At 49.5% G+C, this 23,080-nt stretch overlaps 1 protein-coding gene across 5 annotated transcripts in view; it reads left to right on the top strand.

Moving 5' to 3' along the window:
* Positions 1–4,737: 4,737 nt before the first annotated feature.
* Positions 4,738–23,080, top strand: part of LOC140204958 (guanylate-binding protein 1-like) — a 51,015-nt gene continuing 32,672 nt past the window's right edge. For 2 of the 5 annotated variants that reach the window (XM_072271980.1, XM_072271976.1), the window contains exon 1: positions 17,595–17,746. In XM_072271980.1, coding sequence (XP_072128081.1) covers positions 17,623–17,746 — 124 coding nt within the window. In that variant the 5' untranslated portion in view covers positions 17,595–17,622. Of the gene's footprint in view, positions 5,433–5,558; positions 5,622–17,593; positions 17,747–23,080 lie in introns of those variants that run through there. The other 3 variants (XM_072271978.1, XM_072271979.1, XM_072271977.1) reach the window with 3 other exon arrangements.

Below are 23,080 nucleotides of genomic sequence, written 5' to 3'. Positions count from 1 at the left end.
GGTTCGGGTGTAGTTGCTGGTTCATCTCGTCAGTATCCCGTCCTTGCATCCGTGGGGTAAGTTAGGCCATCTTTGCCATTACCCTGAGGCTGGACTGTTCCCTTCCCTTCCCCTTTCTGCTGGAGCCTTGCCCTGCAACCTCGTCAAGTTCTACCACTGGAGCGAGACTGGAGCCTTGCTGTGTCAAGATAAATAACTGTCTATTGCTGAGTTGGAACAGTCTCTGTGTCCACGCCTGCGCTAGGTAGGTCCGGCCATTTGCCACTCCCAAGACCACGTCATGTCTTCGCCTAGTTCCGGAGTCCAAGCCAGAGTCAAAACCCAGGTTCTTGGTCCTTGTCCAGTCTCTGACTCGGAGTCCAAGCCTAGGCTCCTAGTTCCCAGTTCCTTGTCCTGGTCCCACTTTCCTAGCCAATGTCCTAGCCCAAGTCTGTGTTCTTGTCCCAGCTCTCTAGACAAGTCCTGTTCCTAGTACTTCAGTGTCTGTGTCTTGCATTTGGGTCCGCTCCCAGCGCCCCGCTCATGACATCTATATCGCATTGCCCCTTCTAATGAGAATTCTAAGATCCACAGAAAAAATTCTTATTTGTCTCTCTCTGAGCTGAGCTGACCCTCATACCAAGATGATACCCACGGTTCTGGATCTTTCTCCTACCATGGAAAACATCCTATCAAGACTGAAGAAATCATTGTAGTTTGAAAAGCTTTGTCCCTAAAATGGCGTCAGAGTACAAAGGCGACTATACTCCTTTTGAATTACTTTCACTGTAAACTGAAACATGTAAATTTGCTCCTAATAATGGACTGCGAAACTCTATCAATGATATTCAGATCTCACATTCGATGGGTAAATGTGCAGCCGTTAGAAGCGGCGCCTTTAAGGGCCAACGCTATGGTCACGACCGAAAAGGCGGCATGAGAGGTGGGATTCAAATCAGGCTGATGCGCAGGGGGATTGAAAGCTTTTGCAATTAAGTTTGAAATCTCATAGGATACAAGTAAACCTTTTGTCATTAAATGTTTGCTTTACTGTCTACCTTGAATGAAAATTATCACGTAGTTTTTTTTTAAGTAATCCAGTGACTTGTCCCCTTTTGCGCGCCTCCAAATGTTTCCTCGGCTCAAATGGTCGCATACTTTCAGTTGACAGTGTAGTCATACAAATTAGCCCCAGTGGTATCTCTTTGTCCTGTGCGGATGGAATAAAACCATGGGTAAGATAATACAATATTGCTGATTTTATTAAAATTTCCTACAGTAGCCATTGGTTATCTGATGTCAAAAATTTTAAAAGTAATAATAGAGGTGGAGAGGGGACGAACCACCACATACTGTGATTTTAGGCTTGTAGTAATTAAACTAATATCTTATAAAAGGTATTAAAACAACAGTATTGAATATACATGCAGAATAAAACTAGCCTTTTAGTCAGTTCTTGGATACATTTTTAAAAATGCTATTATATATGCAGATTTCTGGTGGGAATAAAGAACAGTGCATTGAACTTCCTTTCAAAACAGGGACTTAATGGAAGTTGCAGTGGTAGATAGTGATGCAATGGTAGACTTCATGCGTTCTCGCCTCACTGCAGGTTAGCCGTTTCTCGTAGAATACCCGAGTACACTAATTGCAGCCTTTCTGTAACGTTTTATAAGTATTATAATACACCCGGTTAGAGGAAGGCATCCATGCCGGTGGTGCATTCCCTTGTTGGGAAAGCCTCTACCCACCAGATGAAGTGATCCGTGATCATCAGCCAGTAGTTTTTTCTCCCTGCTTTTTGACGAGAGCCCCATGAAGTCCATCTGGATGTTTTGTCGGTGTCCTCTCGGCAGTAGCTGGTTTGCCAGCCTCACTTTTATGCCCTTCCTAGGGTGATGCTGGGCACAAGTATACAACGGTGACTGAATATCTCAACATGACCCATCCCTGGCCAACACCAGTCCTGCCTCGGGGTGTGATCCTGCTCTGCCTTCCCTGATGCATCACCCAATGATATGACTTCAGTAGTATCTGCTTAATACATGGTGGGGCCATGCCGACTCCTGCTTCTCCATGGGTCCAGCTCCCATCTGGACCCTCCTTTGCCCCCTTTCTCCTCTCCTCCACCTCTCAGTAGTTTCTTCCTGCACACTTGCAATTCTAACTGCCTCTTGTTCATCTGCTGCCCCCTTTGCACTGATGTCTGCTCACTCATTTCCTTCCTGCTCCTTACTCTCCCCTTTCTTGTGAGCCTTTACTTCAATCAGTTCAAACTCTGCCGGCAGCCTCAAGGCTTCCAGCAACTCTTGTATTAGGTGCCCGTACTGAATCCCTGCCCCTGTTGATGTTACAAATCCTCGTCGTGCCCACACCATCAGATAATCATGCACCACCCTGAAGGAATACCTGCTATCTGTATATATATTTACTTGTCTGTCCTTACAGTAGTGCAGTGATTCCATCAGGGACATCAGTTCCATCTCCAGCTGAAAAATCTCCTGGCAATTTTCCTACAGCTAAATCCTCATTTTAACTTCACCACAGTCCATCCAGCCCGTGGCCTCCCGTCAACAGTGTGTACCCCTGAGACCCACCTATAAAAAATCCTCTATTTCCCCTTCCACGGACAGTTCTCTTTCACCACTACCTTCCTCCTGTTCTATTTCCATTCATGTGCCTTCCCTTCTGTTTGGATGGTTCTTGTGGGATTCATTCTGGCATCCATTACTATTCTCACTGACCAACACTCACAACACGCTGGAGGAACTCAGCAGGTCGGGCAGCATCCGTGGAAAAGATCAGTCGATGTTTCGGGCCGAAACCCTTCATCAGGACTGAAGAGGGAAGGGGCAGAGGCCCTATAAAGAAGGTGGGGGGAGGGTGGGAAGGAGAAGGCTGGTAGGTTCTAGGTGAAAAACCAGTAAGGGGAAAGACAAAGGTGTGGGGGAGGGGAAGCAGGGAGGTGATAGGCAGGAAAGGTGAAGAAGGAATAGGGGAAAGCGCAGTGGGTAGTAGAAGGAGGCGGAACCAAGAGGGAGGTCATAGGCAGCTGGGGGAGGGGGCAGAGTTAAATAGTTTGAACAGTCCTCAGCTCACTGAAGCATAAGCCCTCCTCGTTCAATTGCAACCCGTCCCATCAGTACAGGTTCCATCTGCCTCAAATGGTGCCCCAATATCCCATAAACCTATGGCCCTCTAACCTACACCATGATTTGTGCCACATATTAAATCTTCTAATATCCTCCATTTTACCTGGACTAGTGTGTTGCACAGGAAGAACTTCTGAGGAGACCACCTTGTCAGTTCTGTCCCTAAGCTTCCCATCTAACTCCTTTAATTTGTCTTGCAGAACTGACAGACTGCCCTTACCTATGTCATTTGTTCCAAAGTGGACAATGACGACTGGACCCACCCCAGCTCTTGCCAGGAGCTTATTTACTTATCCAGAGAAGTTTCTTACTTGTGCTCCAGGTAGGCAACACATCATACGAGACTCCTTGTCAGTACACATCTGATTCTCAACCCTGCTGACAATTGAGTCCCCCTTACTATCACCACTTCCTTCTTACGAGGGTTTGGTTGAGGATTAGGGGCCCTGTGGGGCTCCTTTGCCCTGCCTGCCACCTCAGAGGCTTCATATTCATTGTGGAGCATTGCTAGATGTTCAAAATGATTGGACACTTTCAACTCTGTAGTTGATGCCCCAGCACAGTGTGCATCTTACCCAGCGGTCACCTACCTGGCTCTTTCTGGTCTGGAGTCTCAACCCATGGTGCTCTTGGGGTGCACACTATCTCACTAAAGGACATCTGGAGCACATCTGCCAATTCTCTACAACAAGGCAGGTCAGCTACCTCCTCGCCTTCAGTAGCCTTGTTCCAGAATTGAATTGACTTTATTTCTTCTGTCCTTCACAAACATGAGGAGTAAAAATCTTTACGATACGTCTCTGTCTATATCTGCAATCACAGTAATTTATAATAAATAGAAGTCTCAAATTACTCAGATCAGCATGAGTTAATCAGTCTGATGGCCTGGTGGTAGAAGCTGTCCCGGAGACTGTTGGTCCTGGCTTTTATGTTGCAGTGCCATTTCCTGGATGGTAGCAGCTGGAATAGATTGTAGTTCGGTTGACTCGATTCCCCAGTGATCCTTCGGGCCCTTTTCAGGTGTTGGATGAGCTGACATTTCTCGCATATGAACACTCCAGGGAGCAAGCATCCATGAATCCGAAAATTGCAGAGACTGACATTGCAGATGCTGCATTGTTATACTTTTGTGGGGAGGAATAAATACAGAAGATTAAGTGATTGTATTTATATAAATTCTTAAAAGTAAACTACTGCTTATACTACTATTCCTACTTTGCTCCCGATGTGCTAGAGAACGCCGAGCGTGTGCTTGGACCTTCCAGATTTGCGTTCCCTGATCGATTCACTTTCTCTGCCAGTAAACTATACCGCGGAGCTACTCCTGGTTCCGCCTTGTTAGGCCAACAACAACTTCACCATCTAAATATTGGCAACACACATCAAAGTTGCTGGTGAACACAGCAGGCCAGGCAGCATCTCTAGGAAGAGGTGCAGTCGACGTTTCAGGCCAAGACCTTTCGTCAGGAGTAACTGAAGGAAGAGTGAGTAAGGGATTTGAAAGTTGGAGGGGGAGGTGGAGATCCAAAATGATAGGAGAAGGCAGGAGGGGGAGGGATGGAGCCAAGAGCTGGACAGGTGATTGGCAGAGGGGATACGAGAGGATCATGGGACAGGAGGTCCGGGAAGAAAGACAATCACCTGTCCAGCTCTTGGCTCTATCCCTCCCCCTCCTGTCTTCTCCTATCATTTTGGATCTCCATCCCCTCCTCCAACTTTCAAATCCCTTACTCACTCTTCCTTCAGTTAGTCCTGACGAAGGGTCTCAGCCTGAAACGTCGACTGCACCTCTTCCTAGAGATGCTGCCTGGCCTGCCGCGTTCACCAGCAACTTGTATGTGTGTTGCTTGAATTTCCAGCATCTGCAGAATTCCTGTTGTTTGCGTTATCTAAATATCGGCTCGCTTTTTCGTTGAAAACCTGCGAAACGCCTCTATTACTAGCGCTAGCGAACTGCTTATGCAAAGGCCAAAAAAAAAAACGGTCGCCCAAAACGAGGGATAGACCGAAAACAATTCTCTGCGGCTCCTGTCAGGCAACCAAACTCAAGTTATATAAAGCGCCGCGTCTAAAATTTAAAACAGAATAAAAGAACTCAACGCACCAAACCTTTTTCTCACACTCCCAGACAGCGCCAATAGTGGTCTGGAGTCCGCGGCAACAGCTCCGGAAAACCCGGAAGTGTCGGCATACTTAGTCGATTAAGTTTATCGTTTGCAAGTTCTCCTTCCAGTTGACTCTCGACGGAGAGAAGCTGTCGGCAAGAAAGCACATTGTCTCAAAGTTTACCGAGAGATTCAGGTGAGAGAAACACGCAAAATTCTGTAAGTCCAACCGCACCTATACGGGTTACCGGCAATCTAAACGACATAGGCAGGAAGAGGGATGAGGTCCTCAAGTGTGAGCTTCGGGAACTAAGCAGAAGGCTGAAGAACAGGACTTCAAGGGTGGTGTTCTCAGGATTGCTGCCAGTGCTACGTGATAGTGATGGTAAGAATTGGAGGAGATGGCAGTTGAATGTGTGGCTGAGGAGTTGGTGCAGGGGGCAGGGTTTTAGATTTTTGGATAGTTGGGATCTCTTCTGGGGAAGGTGGGACCTGTACAGATTGGATGGATTGCACTTGAACTCGAGGGGGAGCAACACCCTTGCAGGTAGGTTTGTGAGTATGGTTCGGAAGGGTTTAAACTAATTTGCAAGGGTGATGGGACCCAGAGTGATAGAGCAGTGAAAGAAATGCATGGAGTAAAGCCAGATCTAACATATAGAGAGGCTTTGAGGAAATAGAAGCAGAATAAATGGTGTAAAGGTAGTAAGCTAGAAGGGCCAAAGTGTGTGTACTTCAATGCAGAAGCATCAGGAACAAAGGTGATGAACTGAGAGCTTGAATACATACATGGAATTATGATGTAGTGGCCATTACAGAGGCTTGGCTGGCACCAGAGCAGGAATGGATTCTCAATATTCCTGGATTTCAGTGCTTTAAAAGGGATAGAGGGGAGGGGTGGCATTACTGGTCAGGGATACTATTACAGCTACGGAAAGGGTGGGTAATGTAGCAGGATCCTCTTTTGAGTCAGTATAGGTGGGAGTCAGGAACAGGAAGGGAGCAGTTACTCTATTAGGAGTATTCTATAGGACCCCTGGTAGCAGCAGAGATACCGAGGAGCAGATTTTGGAAAGTTGCAAAAATAACAGGGATGTTATCATGGGTGACTTTAAGTTCCCTAATATTGATTGGCACCTGATTAGTTCCAAGGATTTATATGGGGCAGAGTTTGTTAAGTGTGTCCAGGATGGACTCTTGTCACAATATGTTGACAGGACGACTAGGGGGAATGCCATACTAGATCCAGTATTAGCTAAAGAACAAGGTCAGGTCACAGATCTCTCAGTGGGTGAGCATCTGAGGGACAGTGACCACCACTCCCAGGCGTTTAGCATTATCATAGAAAAAGACAGAATCAGAGAGGACAGGAAAATTTTTAATTGGGGAAGGGCAAATTATGAGGCTATAAGGCTAGAACTTGCGGGTGTGAACTGGGATGATGTTTTTGCAGGGAAATGTACTATGGACATGTGGTCGATGTTTAGGGATCTCTTGCAGGATGTTAGGGATAAATATGTCCCAGTGAGGAAGATAAAGAATGGTAGGGTGAAGGAAGCATGGGTGACAAGTGAGGTGGAAAATCTAGTCAGGTGGAAGAAGGCAGCATACATGAGGTTTAGGAAGCAAGGATCAGATGGGTCTATTGAGGAGTATAGGGTAGCAAGAAAGGAGCTTAAGAAGGGGCTGAGAAGAGCAAGAAGGGGGCATGAGAAGGCCTTGGCGAGTAGGGTAAAGGAAAACCCCAAGACATTCTTCAATTATGTGAAGAACAAAAGCATGACAGGAGTGAAGGTAGGACTGATTAGAGATAAAGGTGGGAAGATGTGCCTGGAGGCTGTGGAAGTGAGTGAGATCCTCAATGAATACTTTTTTTTGGTATTTACCAAAGACAGGGAACCTGATGACGGTGAGTACAATATGAGTGAGGTTGATGTTCTGGAGCATGTAGATATTAAGGGAGAGGTGGTGCTGAAGTTGTTAAAATACTTTAGGACGAATTAGACCCCGGGGCCTGATGGAATATTCCCCAGGCTGCTCCATGAGGTGAGGGAAGAAATTGCTGAGCCTCTGGCTATGATCTTTATGTCCTCGTTGTCCACGGGAATGGTACCGGAGGATTGGAGGGAGGCGAATGTTGTCCCCTTGTTCAAAAAAGGTAGTAGGGATAGTCCGGGTAATTATAGACCAGTGAGCCTTACGTCTGTGGTGGGAAAGCTGTTGGAAAAGATTCTTAGAGATAGGATCTATGGGCATTTAGAGAATCATGGTCTGATCAGGGACAGTCACCATGGCCTTGGGAAGGGCAGATCGTGTCTAACAAGCCTGATAGAGTTCTTTGAGGAGGTGACCAGGCATATAGATGAGGGTAGTGCAGTGGATGTGATCTATATGGATTTTAGTAAGGCATTTGGCAAGGTTGCACATGGTAGGCTTATTCAGAAAGTCAGAAGGCATGGGATCCAGGGATGTTTGGCCAGGTGGATTCAGAATTGGCTTGCGTGCAGAAGGCAGAGGGTCCTGGTGGAGGGATACATTCAGATTGGAGGATTGTGACTGGTGGTGTCCCACAAGGTTCTGTTCTGGGACCTCTACTCTTTGTGATTTTGATTAACGACCTGGATGTGGGGGGTAGAAGGGTGGGTTGGCAAGTTTGCAGACGACACAAAGGTTGGTGGTGTTGTAGATAGTTTAGAGGATTGTCGAAGATTGCAGAGAGACATTGATAGGATGCAGAAGTGGTCTGAGAAATGACAGATAGAGTTCAACACGGAGAAGTGTGAGGTGGTACACTTTGGAAGGACAAACTCCAAGGCAGGGTACAAAGTAAATGGCAGAGTACTTGGTAGTGTGGAGGAGCAGAAGGATCTGGGGGTACATGTCCACAGATCACTGAAAGTTGCCTCACAGGTAGATAGGGTAGTTAAGAATGCTTATGGAGTGTTAGCTTTCATAAGTCGAGGGACAGAGTTTAAGAGTCACGATGTAATGATGCAGCTCTATAAAACTCTGGTTAAGCCACACTTGCAGTACTGTGTCCAGTTCTGGTCGCCTCACTATAGGAAGGATGTGGAAGCATTGGAAGGGGTACAGAGGAGATTTACCAGGATGCTGCCTGGTTTACAGAGTATGGATTATGATCAGAATTTAAGGGAGCTAGGGCTTTACTCTTTGGAGGGAAGGAGGATGAGAGGAAACATGACAGAGGTGTACAGGATATTAAGAGGAATAGATAGAGTCGATACCCAGGACTTCTTCCCCAGGGCACCACTTCTCAATACAAGAGGATATGGCTTTAAGATAAGTGGTGGGAAGTTCAAGGGGGATATTGGAGGAAGGTTTTTCACTCAGAGTGGTTGGTGCGTGGAATGCACTGCCTGAGTCACTGGTACAGGCAAATACACTAGTGAAGGTTAAGAGACAATTAGACAGTTATATGGAGGAATTTAAGGTGGGAGTTATATGGGAGGCAGGGTTTGAGGGTTGGCAAAACATTGTGGGCCGAAGGGCCTGTAATGTGCAGTACTATTCTATATTCAATTTTCTATGTTCTAAAGGCTAACCATGTCTGGAGGACCACAGTTATAAAGAAAAGTCGGGTAATCCTCTCACCGGGGGGTCGTATACTAACTTGGCTTGTTTGCTAACTCTGCTAACAGCCGCGTCACTTAGCGGTGAGAAAGTCCCTTTTCATAAACAAGCAACACACATAAAAACAACATGGAGGGATAGTTGGAGAAGATTTTGTGGAACCCTGGGCCCTGGGACACCTATAAAGCAGCTATGGACGATCATTCGAAGAATGTCAGGGATATATAGGAAACCATCTATCCCAGCTTTGCTGGAAGGAGATATTGTCATAGGGCGGTGGCTGGGAACGGACCCAAGTGCAAGACACAGACACTGAAGTACTAGGGACAGGACTAGGATTCAGGCTGATGGCAAGGACATGGACAGGAAAACCAGGAACCTGGAGCAGGACTGGACAAGAGAGCTAGGACCCCAGGCTTAGCCCCCAAGCAGAGACTGGACAAGGACCCAGTACCTGGGTCTTGCCTCTAGTTCGGACCCCCAAACCAGGCAAGGACGAGGTTTGGCTGGCAGGCAGAAAAAGGCTGGAGTCTTTAGGCTTGAGGCTAGAGGCGAGGCTTGGCAGGAGGCAGGAGGCTGGGTTCTTCAGGCTTGAGGCTAGAGGCTAGAGACTTGGCTTGGCTTGGCAAGAGGCTAGAGGCTAGAGACCTGAGATTTGGCTTGGCTTGCCAAGAGGCCAGAGGCTAGAGACTTGGCTTGTCTTGGCAAGAGGTTAGAGGCTAGAGACTTGGCTTAGCTTGGCAAGAGGCTAGAGGCTAGAGACTTGGCTTGGCTTGGCAAGAGGCTAGAGGTTAGGCTGGAGGCTGGAGTCTTCAGGCTTGAGGCTAGGCAGGAGGCTGGAGTCTTCAGGCTTGAGGCTAGGCAGGAGGCTGGAGAGTTCAGCCTTGAGGCTAGGCTGGAGACTGGAGTCCTCAGCCTTGAGGCTAGGCCGGAGGCTGGAGTCCTCAGCCTTGAGGCTAGGCCGGAGGCTGGAGTCCTCAGCCTTGAGGCTAGGCCGGAGGCTGGAGTCCTCAGCCTTGAGGCTAGGCCGGAGGCTGGAGTCCTCAGCCTTGAGGCTAGGCCGGAGGCTGGAGTCCTCAGCCTTGAGGCTAGGCTGGAGGCTGGAGTCCTCAGCCTTGAGGCTAGGCCGGAGGCTATCATCTTCAGCCTTGAGGCTAGGCAGGAGGCTATCATCTTCAGCCTTGAGGCTAGGCAGGAGGCTGTCGTCTTCAGCCTTGAGGCTAGGCAGGAGGCTGTCGTCTTCAGCCTTGAGGCTAGGCAGGCAGCTGGAGTCTTCACGCTTGAGGCTAGGCAGAAGTCTGGAGTCTTCAGGCTTGAGGCTAGGCAGGAGTCTGGAGGCTTCTGGCTTGAGGCGAGGCAGGAGGCTGCAGTCTCCAGGCTTGAGACTAGTCAGGAGGCTGGAGTCTTCAGGCTTGAGGCTAGGCAGGAGGCTGGAGTCTTCAGGCTTGAGGCTAGGAGACTGGAGTCTTCAGGCTTGAGGCTAGGCAGGAGGATAGAGTCTTCAGGCTTGAGGCTAGGCAGAAGGCTGGAGTCTTCAGGCTTGTGGCTAGGCAGAAGGCTGGAGTCTTCAGGCTTGTGGCTAGGCAGAAGGCTGGAGTCTTCAGGCTTGAGGCTAGGCAGGAGGCTGGACTCTACAGGCTTGAGGCTAGGCAGGAGGCTGGAGTCTTCGGGCTTCAGCTTGGCAGGAGGCTGGAGTCTTCAGGCTTGAAGCTAGGCAGGCACCTTCCAGGGCAGGACACTGTTCACCTAGGTAGGGCGCGGATCACCTGGGCAGGGCGTGGTGCACCACCCGACGGAGGCATTGGACAGGAAGGGACAGAACCAACCGCAGGTAATGGCGAGATGGCCTGCCTTACCTGACGGAGGGAAGGGACAGGAAGAGACAGAACCCATCGCAGGTAATGGCGAGACGGCCTGGCTTACCTGACAGAGGCAAGGGACAGGAAGGGAGCTAGGTACAGGGTGGCTCCAGGACAAGACTGCAAGCGAGACGAGGCGAGAGTTACCAGCAAGACAAGGCAAGGCTTCTGGCAAAGCAAGGCGAGACGAGGACTACAGGTGAGGCGAGAGTTACCGGCAAGACAAGGCAGGGCTTCAGGCGAGGAAACAGAAGGCACAGGAAGGGATACAAGGAGTAAAAGACAAGAACAATCCAGCAACCACGCCCTGGTCTCTGAAGGTATTTATGCAGCCAGCCCCAACGAGCATCCGCTGCCTCAATTAGCTCAACAAGAACAGAAACAGGGTAGATAGGAAAACCTGGAGCAAAGGTCGATGGACCGGACCGTGAACCGGAATACGGACTTCACGGACCGGACCATGATAGTAACCCTACCCCTCTACGGGCGCCTCCTGGTGACCAAACAGGGTATCCAGACTATGGACGACCTGGGCGGGTTGGAGGGTACTTAACAGAAAGGAACCCCGGGTGGCAAGAGGAAAACGACAGTGTTTGTGTTGCTGGGTCCATGGTTGGCTGGATCATTCTGTCATAGGGCGGTGGCTGGGAACGGACCCAAGTGCAAGACATAGACACTGAAATACAAGGGACAGGACTAGGATTCAGGCTGATGGCAAGGACATGGACAGGAAAACCAGGAACCTGGAGCAGCACTGGACAAGAGAGCTAGGACCCCAGGCTTGGACTACGAGCAGAGACTGGACAAGGGCCCAGTACCTGGGCCTTGCTTCTGGCTCGGACCCCAGAACCAGACAAGGACGAGGCTTGGCAGGCAGGCAGGACGAGGCTGGAGTCTACAGGCTTGAGGCCAGAGGCAAGACTTGGCAGGAAGCAGGAGGCTGGAGTCTTCAGGCTTGAGGCTAGAGGTGAGGCTTGGCAGGAGGCAGGAGGATGGAGTCTTCAGACTTGAGGCTAGAGGCTGGAGACTTGGCTTCGCTTGGCAAGAGGCTATAGGCTAGAGACTTGGCTTGGCATGGCTAGAGGCTAGAGGCTTGGCTTGGCAAGAGGCTAGATGCTAGAGGAAGGAGTCTTCAGACTTGAGGCTAAGCAGGAGGCAGGAGTCTTCAGGCTTGAGGCTAGGCAGGAGGCAGGAGTCTTCAAGCTTGAGGCCAGGCAGGAGGCTGGAGACTTCAGGCTTGAGGCTTGGCAGGAGGCTGCAGTCTTCAGGCTTGAGGCTCGGCAGGAGGCTGGAGTCTTCAGGCTTGAGGCTAGGCAGGAGGCTGGAGTCCTCAGCCTTGAGGCTAGGCCGGAGGCTGGAGTCCTCAGCCTTGAGGCTAGGCCGGAGACTGGAGTCCTCAGCCTTGAGGCTAGGCCGGAGGGCTGTGATCTTCAGCCTTGAGGCTAGGCAGGAGGCTGTGGTCTTCAGCCTTGAAGCTAGGCAGGAGGCTATCATCTTCAGCCTTGAGGCTAGGCAGGAGGCTGTCGTCTTCAGCCTTGAGGCTAGGCAGGAGGCTGTCGTCTTCAGCCTTGAGGCTCTGCAGGAGGCTGGAATCTTCAGCCTTGAGGCTCGGCAGGAGGCTGGAGTCTTCAGGCTTGAGGCTAGGCAGAAGTCTGGAGTCTTCAGGCTTGAGGCTAGGCAGGAGTCTGGAGGCTTCTGGCTTGAGGCGAGGCAGGAGTCTGGAGTCTTCAGGCTTGAGGCTAGGAGACTGGAGTCTTCAGGTTTGAGGCTAGGCAGGAGGATAGAGTCTTCAGGCTTGAGGCTAGGCAGGAGGATAGAGTCTTCAGGCTTGAGGCTAGGCAGGAGTCTGGAGTCTTCAGGCTTGAGGCTAGGAGACTGGAGTCTTCAGGCTTGAGGCTAGGCAGGAGGATAGAGTCTTCAGGCTTGAGGCTAGGCAGGAGGATAGAGTCTTCAGGCTTGAGGCTAGGCAGGAGGCTGTCGTCTTCAGCCTTGAGGCTAGGCAGGAGGCTGTCGTCTTCAGCCTTGAGGCTCTGCAGGAGGCTGGAATCTTCAGCCTTGAGGCTCGGCAGGAGGCTGGAGTCTTCAGGCTTGAGGCTAGGCAGAAGTCTGGAGTCTTCAGGCTTGAGGCTAGGCAGGAGTCTGGAGGCTTCTGGCTTGAGGCTAGGCAGGAGTCTGGAGTCTTCAGGCTTGAGGCTAGGAGACTGGAGTCTTCAGGTTTGAGGCTAGGCAGGAGGATAGAGTCTTCAGGCTTGAGGCTAGGCAGGAGGATAGAGTCTTCAGGCTTGAGGCTAGGCAGGAGGATAGAGTCTTCAGGCTTGAGGCTAGGCAGGAGTCTGGAGTCTTCAGGCTTGAGGCTAGGAGACTGGAGTCTTCAGGCTTGAGGCTAGGCAGGAGGATAGAGTCTTCAGGCTTGAGGCTAGGCAGGAGGATAGAGTCTTCAGGCTTGAGGCTAGGTAGAAGGCTGGAGTCTTCAGGCTTGTGGCTAGGCAGAAGGCTGGAGTCTTCAGGCTTGTGGCTAGGCAGGAGGCTGGAGTCTTCCGGCTTGAGGCTAGGCAGGAGGCTGGAGTCTTCCGGCTTGAGGCTAGGCAGGATGCTGGAGTCTTCAGGCTTGAGGCTAGGCGGAGTCTGGAGTCTTCAGGCTTGAGTCTAGGCAGGAGGCTGGAGTCTTCAGCCTTGAGGCTAGGCAGGAGGCTGGAGTCTTCAGGCTTGAGGCTAGGCAGGAGGCTGGAGTCTTCAGGCTTGAGGCTAGGCTGGAGCCTGGAGTCTCCATGCTTGAGGCTAGGCTGGAGCCTGGAGTCTCCATGCTTCAGGCTAGGCTGGAGGCTGGAGTCTTCAGGCTTGAGGCTAGGTAGGAGGCTGGAGCTTCAGGCATCAGGCTAGGCAGAAGGATGTAGTCTTCATGCGACGTGATGCTGGAGGCTGGAGTCTTGCGATGAGGCGAGGCTGGAGGCTGGAGACGAGGCGAGGTGAGGCTGGAGTCTTCAGGCTTGAGGCTAGGCAGGAGGCTGGAGTCCTCAGCCTTGAGGCTAGGTAGGAGGCTGGAGTCCTCAGGCTCGAGGCTAGGCAGGAGGCTAGAGTCTTCAGGCTTGAGGCTAGGCAGGTCGCTAGAGTCTGCAGGCTTGAGGCTAGGCAGGAGGCTGGAGGATCCATCCTTCAGGCTGGGCAGGAGGCTGGGCAGGAGGTGACACAATGCTGGAGGCTGGAGTCTTGAGGTGAGGCAAGGCTGGAGGCTGGAGGATGGAGGCAGGAGACGAGGTGAGGCGAAGCTGGAGGCAGGAGACTTGAGGCGAGGTGAGGCTCGAGTCTTCAGGCTGCAGGCTAGGCAGGAGGCTGGAGTCTTCAGCCTTGAGGCCAGGCAGGAGGCTGGAGTCCTCAGCCTTGAGGCCAGGCAGGAGGCTGGCGTCCTCAGCCTTGAGGCCAGGCAGGAGGCTGGCGTCCTCAGCCTTGAGGCCAGGCAGGAGGCTGGCGTCCTCAGCCTTGAGGCCAGGCAGGAGGCTGGAGTCCTCAGCCTTGAGGCCAGGCAGGAGGCTGGAGTCCTCAGCCTTGAGGCCAGGCAGGAGGCTGGAGTCCTCAGCCTTGAGGCCAGGCAGGAGGCTGGAGTCCTCAGCCTTGAGGCCAGGCAGGAGGCTGGAGTCTTCAGGCTTGAGGCCAGGCAGGAGGCTGGAGTCTTCAGGCTTGAGGCCAGGCAGGAGGCTGGAGTCTTCAGGCTTGAGGCCAGGCAGGAGGCTGGAGTCTTCAGGCTTGAGGCCAGGCAGGAGGCTGCAGTCTTCAGCCTTGAGGCCAGGCAGGAGGCTGGAGTCTTCTGGCTTGTGGCTAGGCAGGAGGCTGGAGTCTTCCGGCTTGAGGCTAGGCGGAGTCTGGATTCTTCAGGCTTAAGGCTAGGCAGAAGGATGTAGTCTTCATGCGACGTGATGGTGGAGGCTGGAGTCTTGAGATGAGGCGAGGCTGGAGGCTGGAGACTTGAGGCGAGGTGAGGCTGGAGTCTTCAGGCTGGAGGCTAGGCAGCAGGCTGGAGTCTTCAGCCTTGAGGCTAGGCAGGAGGCTGGAGTCCTCAGCCTTGAGGCTAGGCAGGAGGCTGGAGTCCTCAGCCTTGAGGCTAGGCAGGAGGCTGGAGTATACAGGCTTGTGGCTTGCCAGGAGGCTGGAGTCTTCGGGCTTGAGGCTAGGCTGGAGGCTGGAGTCTTCAGGCTTGAGGCTAGGCTGGAGGCTGGAGTCTTCAGCCGTGAGGCTAGGCAGGAGGCTGGAGTCTTCAGCCATGAGGCTAGGCAGGAGGCTGGAGTCCTCAGCCTTGAGTCTAGGCAGGAGGCTGGAGTATACAGGCTTGTGGCTCGCCAGGAGGCTGGAGTCTTCAGGCTTGAGGCTATGCTGCAGGCTGGAGTCTTCAGGCTTGAGGCAAGGCTGGAGGCTGGAGTCTTCAGCCGTGAGGCTAGGCAGGAGGCTGGAGTCTTCAGCCATGAGGCTAGGCAGGAGGCTGGAGTCTTCAGCCATGAGGCTAGGCAGGAGGCTGGAGTCCTCAGCCTTGAGTCTAGGCAGGAGGCTGGAGTCCTCAGCCTTGAGGCTAGGCAGGAGGCTGGAGTCTTCAGCCTCGAGGCTAGGCAGGAGGCTGGAGTCTTCAGCCTCGAGGCTAGGCAGGAGGCTGGAGTCTTCAGCCTCGAGGCTAGGCAGGAGGCTGGAGTCTTCAGCCTCGAGGCTAGGCAGGAGGCTGGAGTCTTCAGCCTTGAGGCTAGGCAGGAGGCTATCGTTCTCAGGCTTGAGGCTAGGCGGGAGGCTGGAGTCTTCAGGCTTGAGGCTAGGCTGGAGGCTGGAGTCTTCAGGCTTGAAGCTAGGCTGGAGGCTGGAGTCTTCAGGCTTGAGGCCAGGCAGGAGGCTGGAGTCTTCAGCCTTGAGGCCAGGCAAGAGGCTGGAGTCTTCCGGCTTGAGACTAGGCAGGATGCTGGAGTCTTCAGGCTTGAGGCTAGGCGGAGTCTGGATTCTTCAGGCTTGAGTCTAGGCAGGAGGCTGGAGTCTTCAGCATTGTGGCTTGGCAGGAGGCTGGAGTCTTCAGCCTTGAGGCTAGGTAGGAGGCTGGAGCTTCAGGCTTCAGTCTAGGCAGGAGGGTGGATTCTTCAGGCTTAAGGCTAGGCAGAAGGATGTAGTCTTCATGCGACGTGATGGTGGAGGCTGGAGTCTTGAGATGAGGCGAGGCTGGAGGCTGGAGACTTGAGGCGAGGTGAGGCTGGAGTCTTCAGCCTTGAGGCTAGGCAGGAGGCTATCGTTCTCAGTCTTGAGGCCAGGTGGGAGGATGGAGTCTTCAGGCTTGTGGCTAGGCAGGAGGCTGGAGTCTTCAGGCTTGAGGCTAGGCGGAGTTTGGAGTCTTCAGGCTTGAGGCTAGGTGGAGTTTGGAGTCTTCAGGCTTGAGTCTAGGCAGGAGTCTTCAGCCTGTAGGCTAGGCAGGAGGCTGGAGTCTTCAGCCTTGAGGCTAGGCAGGAGGCTATCGTCTTCAGCCTTGAGGCTAGACAGGAGGCTATCGTCTTCAGTCTTGAGGCTAGGCGGGAGGCTGGAGTCTTCAGGCTTGAGACTAAACAGGAGGCTATCGTCTTCAGTCTTGAGGCTAGGTGGGAGGCTGGAGTCTTCAGGCTTGAGGCTAGGCGGGAGGCTGGAGTCTTCAGGCTTGAGGCTAGGCAGGAGGCTGGAGTCTTCAGGCTTGAAGCTAGGCTGGAGGCTGGAGTCTTCAGGCTTGAGGCGAGGCTGGAGGCTTGCGTCTTCAGCCTTGAGGCTAGCAAGAGGCTGGAGTCTTCAGCCTTGAGGCTAGGCAGGAGGCTGGAGTCTTCAGGCTTGAGGCTAGGCAGGAGGCTGGAGTCTTCAGGCTTGAGGCTAGGCAGGAGGCTGGAGTCTTCAGGCTTGAGGCTAGGCAGGAGGCTGGAGTCTTTAGGCTTGAGGCTAGGCAGGACGCTGTAGTCTTGAGGCGACATGACGCTGCAGGCTGTAGTCTTGAGGTGAGGCGAGGCTGGAGACTTGAGGTCAGGTGAGGCTGGAGTTTTCAGGCTTGAGGCTAGGCAGACTCCTCCAAGGCAGTGCACGGTACTCCTAGGCAGGGTGCGGTTCACCACCCGACAGATGCATGGGACAGGAAGTGACAGAACCACCCGCAGGTAACGGCAAGACGGCCTGGCTTTCCCGATGGAGGTAAGGGACAGGAAGGGACGGAACCACCCGCAGGTAACAGCGAGACAGCCTGGCTTACCCGAAGGAGGCAAGGGACAGGAAGGGACAGAACCAAGCCCAGGTAATGGCGAGATGGCTAGGCTTACCCGACGGAGGCAATGGACAGGAAGGGAGCTAGGTGCAGGCTGGCTCCAGGACAAGACTGCATGCGAGACAAGGTGAGAGTTACCAGCAAGACAAGGCAAGGCTTCAGGCAAGGCGAGACGAGAACTTCAGGAGAGGCGAGAGTTATTAGCATGGCAAGACAAGACAAGACAAGGCAGGGTTCAGGCTAGGAAACAGAAGGCAGAGGAAGGGATACAAGGAGTAAGGACAAGAACAATCCAGCAACCAAGCCCTGGTCTCTGGAGGTATTTATGCAGCCAGCCCCAACTAGCATCAGCTGTCTCAATTAGCTCAACGAGAACAGAAACAGGGTAGATAGGAAAACCTGGAGCAAGGGTCGATGGACGGGACCGTGAACTGGAATACGGATTTCACGGACTGGACCATGACAGATATTGAAGCTGTAACCAATAACGAAAAGGCTGATAGGTTTGTTAAGGTGTTCCAAGCGTTACACAGGTCTGGAGAATTAGGTGATTTGAGAAAGGAAATTATGTTAAGGGTAAGTTGGACAGGAGTTTGGATGATAATAGCTCCATAAATTTGTTTTTCTCCCTTCAGGAATTGCAGGAAGCTGTCCAATCAGGTTCAAACACTTCTCCTGGTAGGGATGGACTGTGTTATGAAATGCTTAAGCATTTAGATGACTCTGTATTAATAGAAATACTAGCTTTGTTTAATTCAGTGTGGAAAGAAGGAAAATTACCAGTAGAATGGAAGCATGCGGTTGTAGTTCCAGTTTTAAATCCAGGTAAGGACACGTCTAGTCCTAGTTCGTATCGGCCTATAGCTTTAATGTCAGTGTTTTGTAAAACTATGGAATGAATGGTCACCAACAGACTTGTTTATTTTTTGGAAAATCAGGGACATTTTGCTGCCTATCAAAATGGTTTTAGAACTGGAAGATCAACAATGGAATCTGTTGCCCTTTTAGGTCATGATATTAAAAAAGTGTTTCAAAATAGAGAAGTAATGGTAACTGTATTTCTAGATATTGAAAGAGTGTATGACTCACATTGGAAGGATGGTTTATTAATTAAACTCTATGATGCGGGAATTCGAGGTAGAATGTTTATTTCAATCAAAGATTTCCTTAAGGAAAGGGTAATTTAGTGAGAATAGGCAGAACAAGCTCCAAGTCAGTTACCTAAAAATAGGTAAAGGTACCCCTCAAGGTAGTGTCATTAGTCCAGTTCTTTTTAATATCATGATAAATGATATCTTTGATCAGGTTGGGACAGGATTTGGCAAAACATTGTTTGCAGACGATGGTGCAATCTGGAAAAGAGGAAGAAGCGGCAAGTATATATTAAGTCAAGTACAGAAGGCTTTAAGGTCAATTGAAAACTGGGCTAATAAATGGGATTTCAGGATTTCTGCTTCTAAGTCCAAATATATGATTTTTGGCTTTAGAAGAAATATTCCTGGTTGTGAATTGTGTCTATATGATTCTTGACTAGAAAAAGGTCAAAGTATTCAAGTTTTTAGATGTCTGGTTTGATGAAAGACATACTTGGAGGGTTCATGTAGATGAAACAATTGGAAAGTGTGAGAAAGTTTTAAATGTTATGATAAGCATTGCTGGATGTGACTGGGGAGCAGGACGGGAAACTATGTACTTAATATATCTAGCTCTGATTAGATCAGTTATTGATTATGGTTGTATTGTTTATGGTTCCACTGCTACGGTAGTGCTTGGAAAACTAGACACCGTGCAGTCCAAAGCACTTAGACTCTGTTGTGGAGCTTTCAGAACAACATCAGTCCCGGAGATGGGAGAAGTGCCTCTACATTTAAGACGAATTCAGTTGGGCCTGCAGTATTGGGCAAATCTAAATGGCTTCAATCACAGCTGTCCGCCAAACTGTCTTTTGCAGGGGAAGTCAGAGTGCCAAAGTAAAATTAAAAGATATCCATTTTTGGATTTGGTTAATAACTGGGATGCGAAATTGAAACTGACTGAGGAAGACATAGTTGACCAAATATGCTTGCCACCCATCCATTTTTGGCTCTTGCCTGAACCAGAAGTAAACCTATTCCTCCTTTTTCAGCTTCAAGGAAGCAGACCAAATTCGTCAGTGTTGATCACAAATGAATATTTAAATAATAAATGGGGATCTTATCTGAAGATTTTTACTGATGGCTCAGAGGACCCAGAGAGCAGTGGGGCAGGATTTGGGATGTATGTGTCTCAACTTGGAGTTAAGATTGGTCACCGGGTTTCAGATGGTGTTTCTGTCTTTGCATCAGAATTACTAGCAATCCTCTGGGCCTTATGGTGGATAGAAGACTCTCAATCATGTAGGATTATCATCTGTTCGGATTCTGCTGCTGCCTTAGAGGCTATAAAAGGGAATAAATCAAAAGCTCATCCTGACATAGCTATTGAGATTCTCTTAGTGTTGTTCAGAGTAGGGAAGATGGGTTGTGCAGTCAGATTTTCATGGATACCTGGGCATGCTGGGGTGGAGGGTAATGAAATTGTGGATGGCATTGCAAAGTCTTCCTTACAGAGCAGGCAAGTAGAAATTAGAGTTCCCCCAGGCAGAGCAGAATTGAGAAGTAGGATTTAAAAAGGTATAGAGAAGAAGTGGCAGGAGGATTGGAAAAGTGAATTAAAGGGCAGGCATTATTTTTCTAGTCACTCACTAATTAAAAAGGTCTCAGACTGTTACCTTTTAAATCGTAGAGATATGGTGAAATTAACAAGACTTAGGTTGGGACATTGTGGGCTGAACTATTATTTAAAGGTAATAGGAAAACATCCTACTGGATTATGTGACTCTGGTAGTCCAGAGACAGTCCAGCATGTTTTGCTGAGCTGTAACTGATATAAAATTGAAAGAAGCATGTTGTTCAAGAGGCTATCTGGCTTAAATGTATTTTGGTTTTCTACTAAATCCTTGTTTGGCCATCAAGAGAACCAACATCTGATTAAAGAGATTATTATTCAGTTTATACGTGAGTCTAGGTTATATTCAAGAATTTGAGTTCCTTGAAGTACTATAATTAATTATACATCCTGCGGAGGGCAGTAATATGCCTAGATGCATCTAAACTGCCGGAAATAGAAGAAGAAGAAGAAAAGCAAAATTCTGTTGAATGCAGCAGGCCAGGCAGCATCTGTAGGAAGAGTAATAATAAAAAATAAATAAATATTGGATGGGGTACCTCTTCGTACCCCATCCGTTATTTATTTATTATTATTATTAATTTTTTTTTCTCTCTCTCCTTTTTCTCCCTCTGTCCCTCTCACTATACTCCTTGCCCATCTGCTGGGCTTTCCCCCTCCCCCTTTCCTTCTCCCTGGGCCTCCCGTCCCATGATCGTCTCATATCCCTTTTGCCAATCAGCTTTCCAGCTCTTGGCTCCCCCCCCCCCCCCACTCTTCTCCTATCATTTCAGATCTCCCCCTCCCCCTCCCACTTCCAAATCTCTTCCTATCTCTTCTTTCAGTTAGTACTGACGGAGGGTCTCGGCCCGAAACGTTGACTGTACCTCTTCCTATAGATGCTGCCTGGGCTGCTGCATTTACCAGCATTTTTTTTTTAATGTGTGTTGCTTAAAATTCCAGCATCTACAGATTTCCTCGTGTTTGCGTTTCATAAACAATATATGTCTTGGATCGGTAATGATTTGGGGTTCAACCTAACAGGAAAGTTGGGACGTTCCGGGGCGGAATATTAATTGTAGCGAATGCTATTTATATTCTGCTCCACGCAAAGTTATCTTTCACCAAAATATTAACAGAACATAAAGTGGCGTAAAATTATAAACGAAATATATTCACAAAATTTTCAACTTTAACAAACAGTTACAGAAATTGAAATAAAATTAAAGGTGCTCATTACAGTTAAACCAGTCCAATGTGCACATAATCGTTGAGCTCATTTCTGGAGAAGTTGGGGTTATCGCTTTACTAACGCTCTGAACTCACATTCTATGTGAAGGAAACCGGCCACAGTTCAGACTTCCCTCGAAGACCATCTCAAATGAATTGTCTCTCTCATGAGTATTGGCACTTCCACCAGGGAGCCACTCATCTGCACAAAACACTTATTACAACAGGGTCTCTCCTGCGAACGGCGTTCTGCGGCCTCTTCCCTTGTGCCCCACTCAAGAGACCTCAAACCAGACAACTGTCCTTTTAAATCCTATCCTGTTCAGCTCTACCGAATCTTCCACTGGGTGGGAAGTTACCACATGTATCGAGCCAATCCTGATTGGCTGACACAACATACCCAATTTGGACAACATGGCTCTTTACTTTTAGACAAATTCAAAGCACTATTACTAACAGGACACATTGCTTTTGCATGGAAATGCTTAAATAAACATACCTCACAGCATAGCAGTAGAAATCTTAACCAGGGCATTACAGTTGAATAAGGTTGGACTGTATTTTTTAGAATGTAGAAGACTGAGAGGAGATTTGATAATGGTTTACAAAATTATGAGTGGTATCGATAGGGTAAATACAAGCAGGCTTATTCCACTGAGGTTGGGTGGGACTACAAGGTGAGGTTTAAGGGAAACATGAGGGGAAAGTTCTTCACTCAGAGGGTTGTGAGAGTGTAGAATGGGCTGCTAACACAAGTGGTGCATGTGAGCTCAATTTCAACGTTTAAGAGAAGTTTGGATAGGTACATGGATAGCAGGGATATGGTCCTGGTGCAGGTCGATGGGAGTAAGCAATTTATATGGTTTTTGCATGGACTAGAAGGGTCTGTTTCTGTGCAGTACCTCCTGATGACTCTATAACTGGAAATGGTTCAAACAGCAATTCCATATATATTTAGCAGTGAGTAGAGCCAGAGGGGTGGAGGAAAATTGGAAAGTGTCTATCATTCTACACTTAATTGGTGAAGACATTTTGGACATCTGCAACAGCTTTCAAATTGATGACATAGGCTTTACATTGGACACTCTGATGACAGCATTTGAGGAGCATTTTGTTCGAGTTATAAAAGTCATGTTTGAGAGATGCAAGTTCTTCTGCGACCAGAAACAAGATGATAGCTTTGACCAATACTTAGCTGAGCTTCACACACCGAGTAAGTCCTGTGAGCCTGGACATTTCCGAGGCTTACCAGTCAGAGACAAAATACTTTATGGAATCCTAAATAATGGGCTCAGAGAAAGCTTGCTGTGTGAAAAAGATTTGATGCTAGAAAAGGCTGTGAATATGTGTAGGGCAGTGGAGACCACACAAGCACAAGCTAAGGAGCTGCACAGAGCAGAAGCAACAATGCATGCTGTGAAAACAGAGGGGCAGACCATAACGTGTTTCCTTTAACATCTGCCGGACGATGCTGAGGATGTTCTACGAGTCTGTGGTGGCCAGTGCTATCATGTTTGCTGTTGTGTGCCGGGGCAGCAGGCTGAGGGTCGCAGACACGAACAGAATCAACGAACTCATTCGTAAGGCCAGTGATGTTGTGGGGATGGAACTGGAGTCTCTCACGGTGGTGTCTGTAAAGAGGATGCTGTCTAAGTTGCATGCCATCTTGGTCAATGTCTCCCATCTACCACATAATGTACTGGGTAGGCACAGGAGTACATTCAGCCAGAGACTCATTCCACCGAGATGCAGCACTGAGCATCATAGGAAGTCATTCCTGCCTGTGGCCATCAAACTTTACAACTCCTCCCTTGGAGGGTCAGATACCCTGAGCCAATAGGCTGGTCCTGGACTTATTTCATAATTTACTGGCATAATTTACATATTACTATTTAACTATTTATGGTTCTATTACTATTTATTATTTATGGGGCAACTGTAACGAAAACCAATTTCCCCCGGGATCAATAAAGTATGACTATGACTCTGACTATGACCATGACTAAAGCAACAGCATAGAAAAGAGTTAAGCTGAAACAGCAAATGCCGCAGATATGGAGGAAGGCACATCCCAAAGACATGTCCTGCTTATAGAAAGTCCTGCAATAATTGTGGGAAGAAGAATCATTTTGCAATGTGCTGCAAAGTTGGGGCTACCAAGAGGAAGGTGTACACTGTTGATGAGGAAATTGAGAAACTATTTGTAGATTCTCTGCAGACTGATGGTGCTGGTAAGACAGAATG

The sequence above is a fragment of the Mobula birostris genome, chromosome 11 (genome assembly GCF_030028105.1).
Source record: "Mobula birostris isolate sMobBir1 chromosome 11, sMobBir1.hap1, whole genome shotgun sequence".
Taxonomy (NCBI): Eukaryota; Metazoa; Chordata; class Chondrichthyes; order Myliobatiformes; family Myliobatidae; genus Mobula; species Mobula birostris.
Note: the sequence above shows the minus strand (reverse complement) of the source record. Positions and strands in the feature narration are given on the sequence as shown.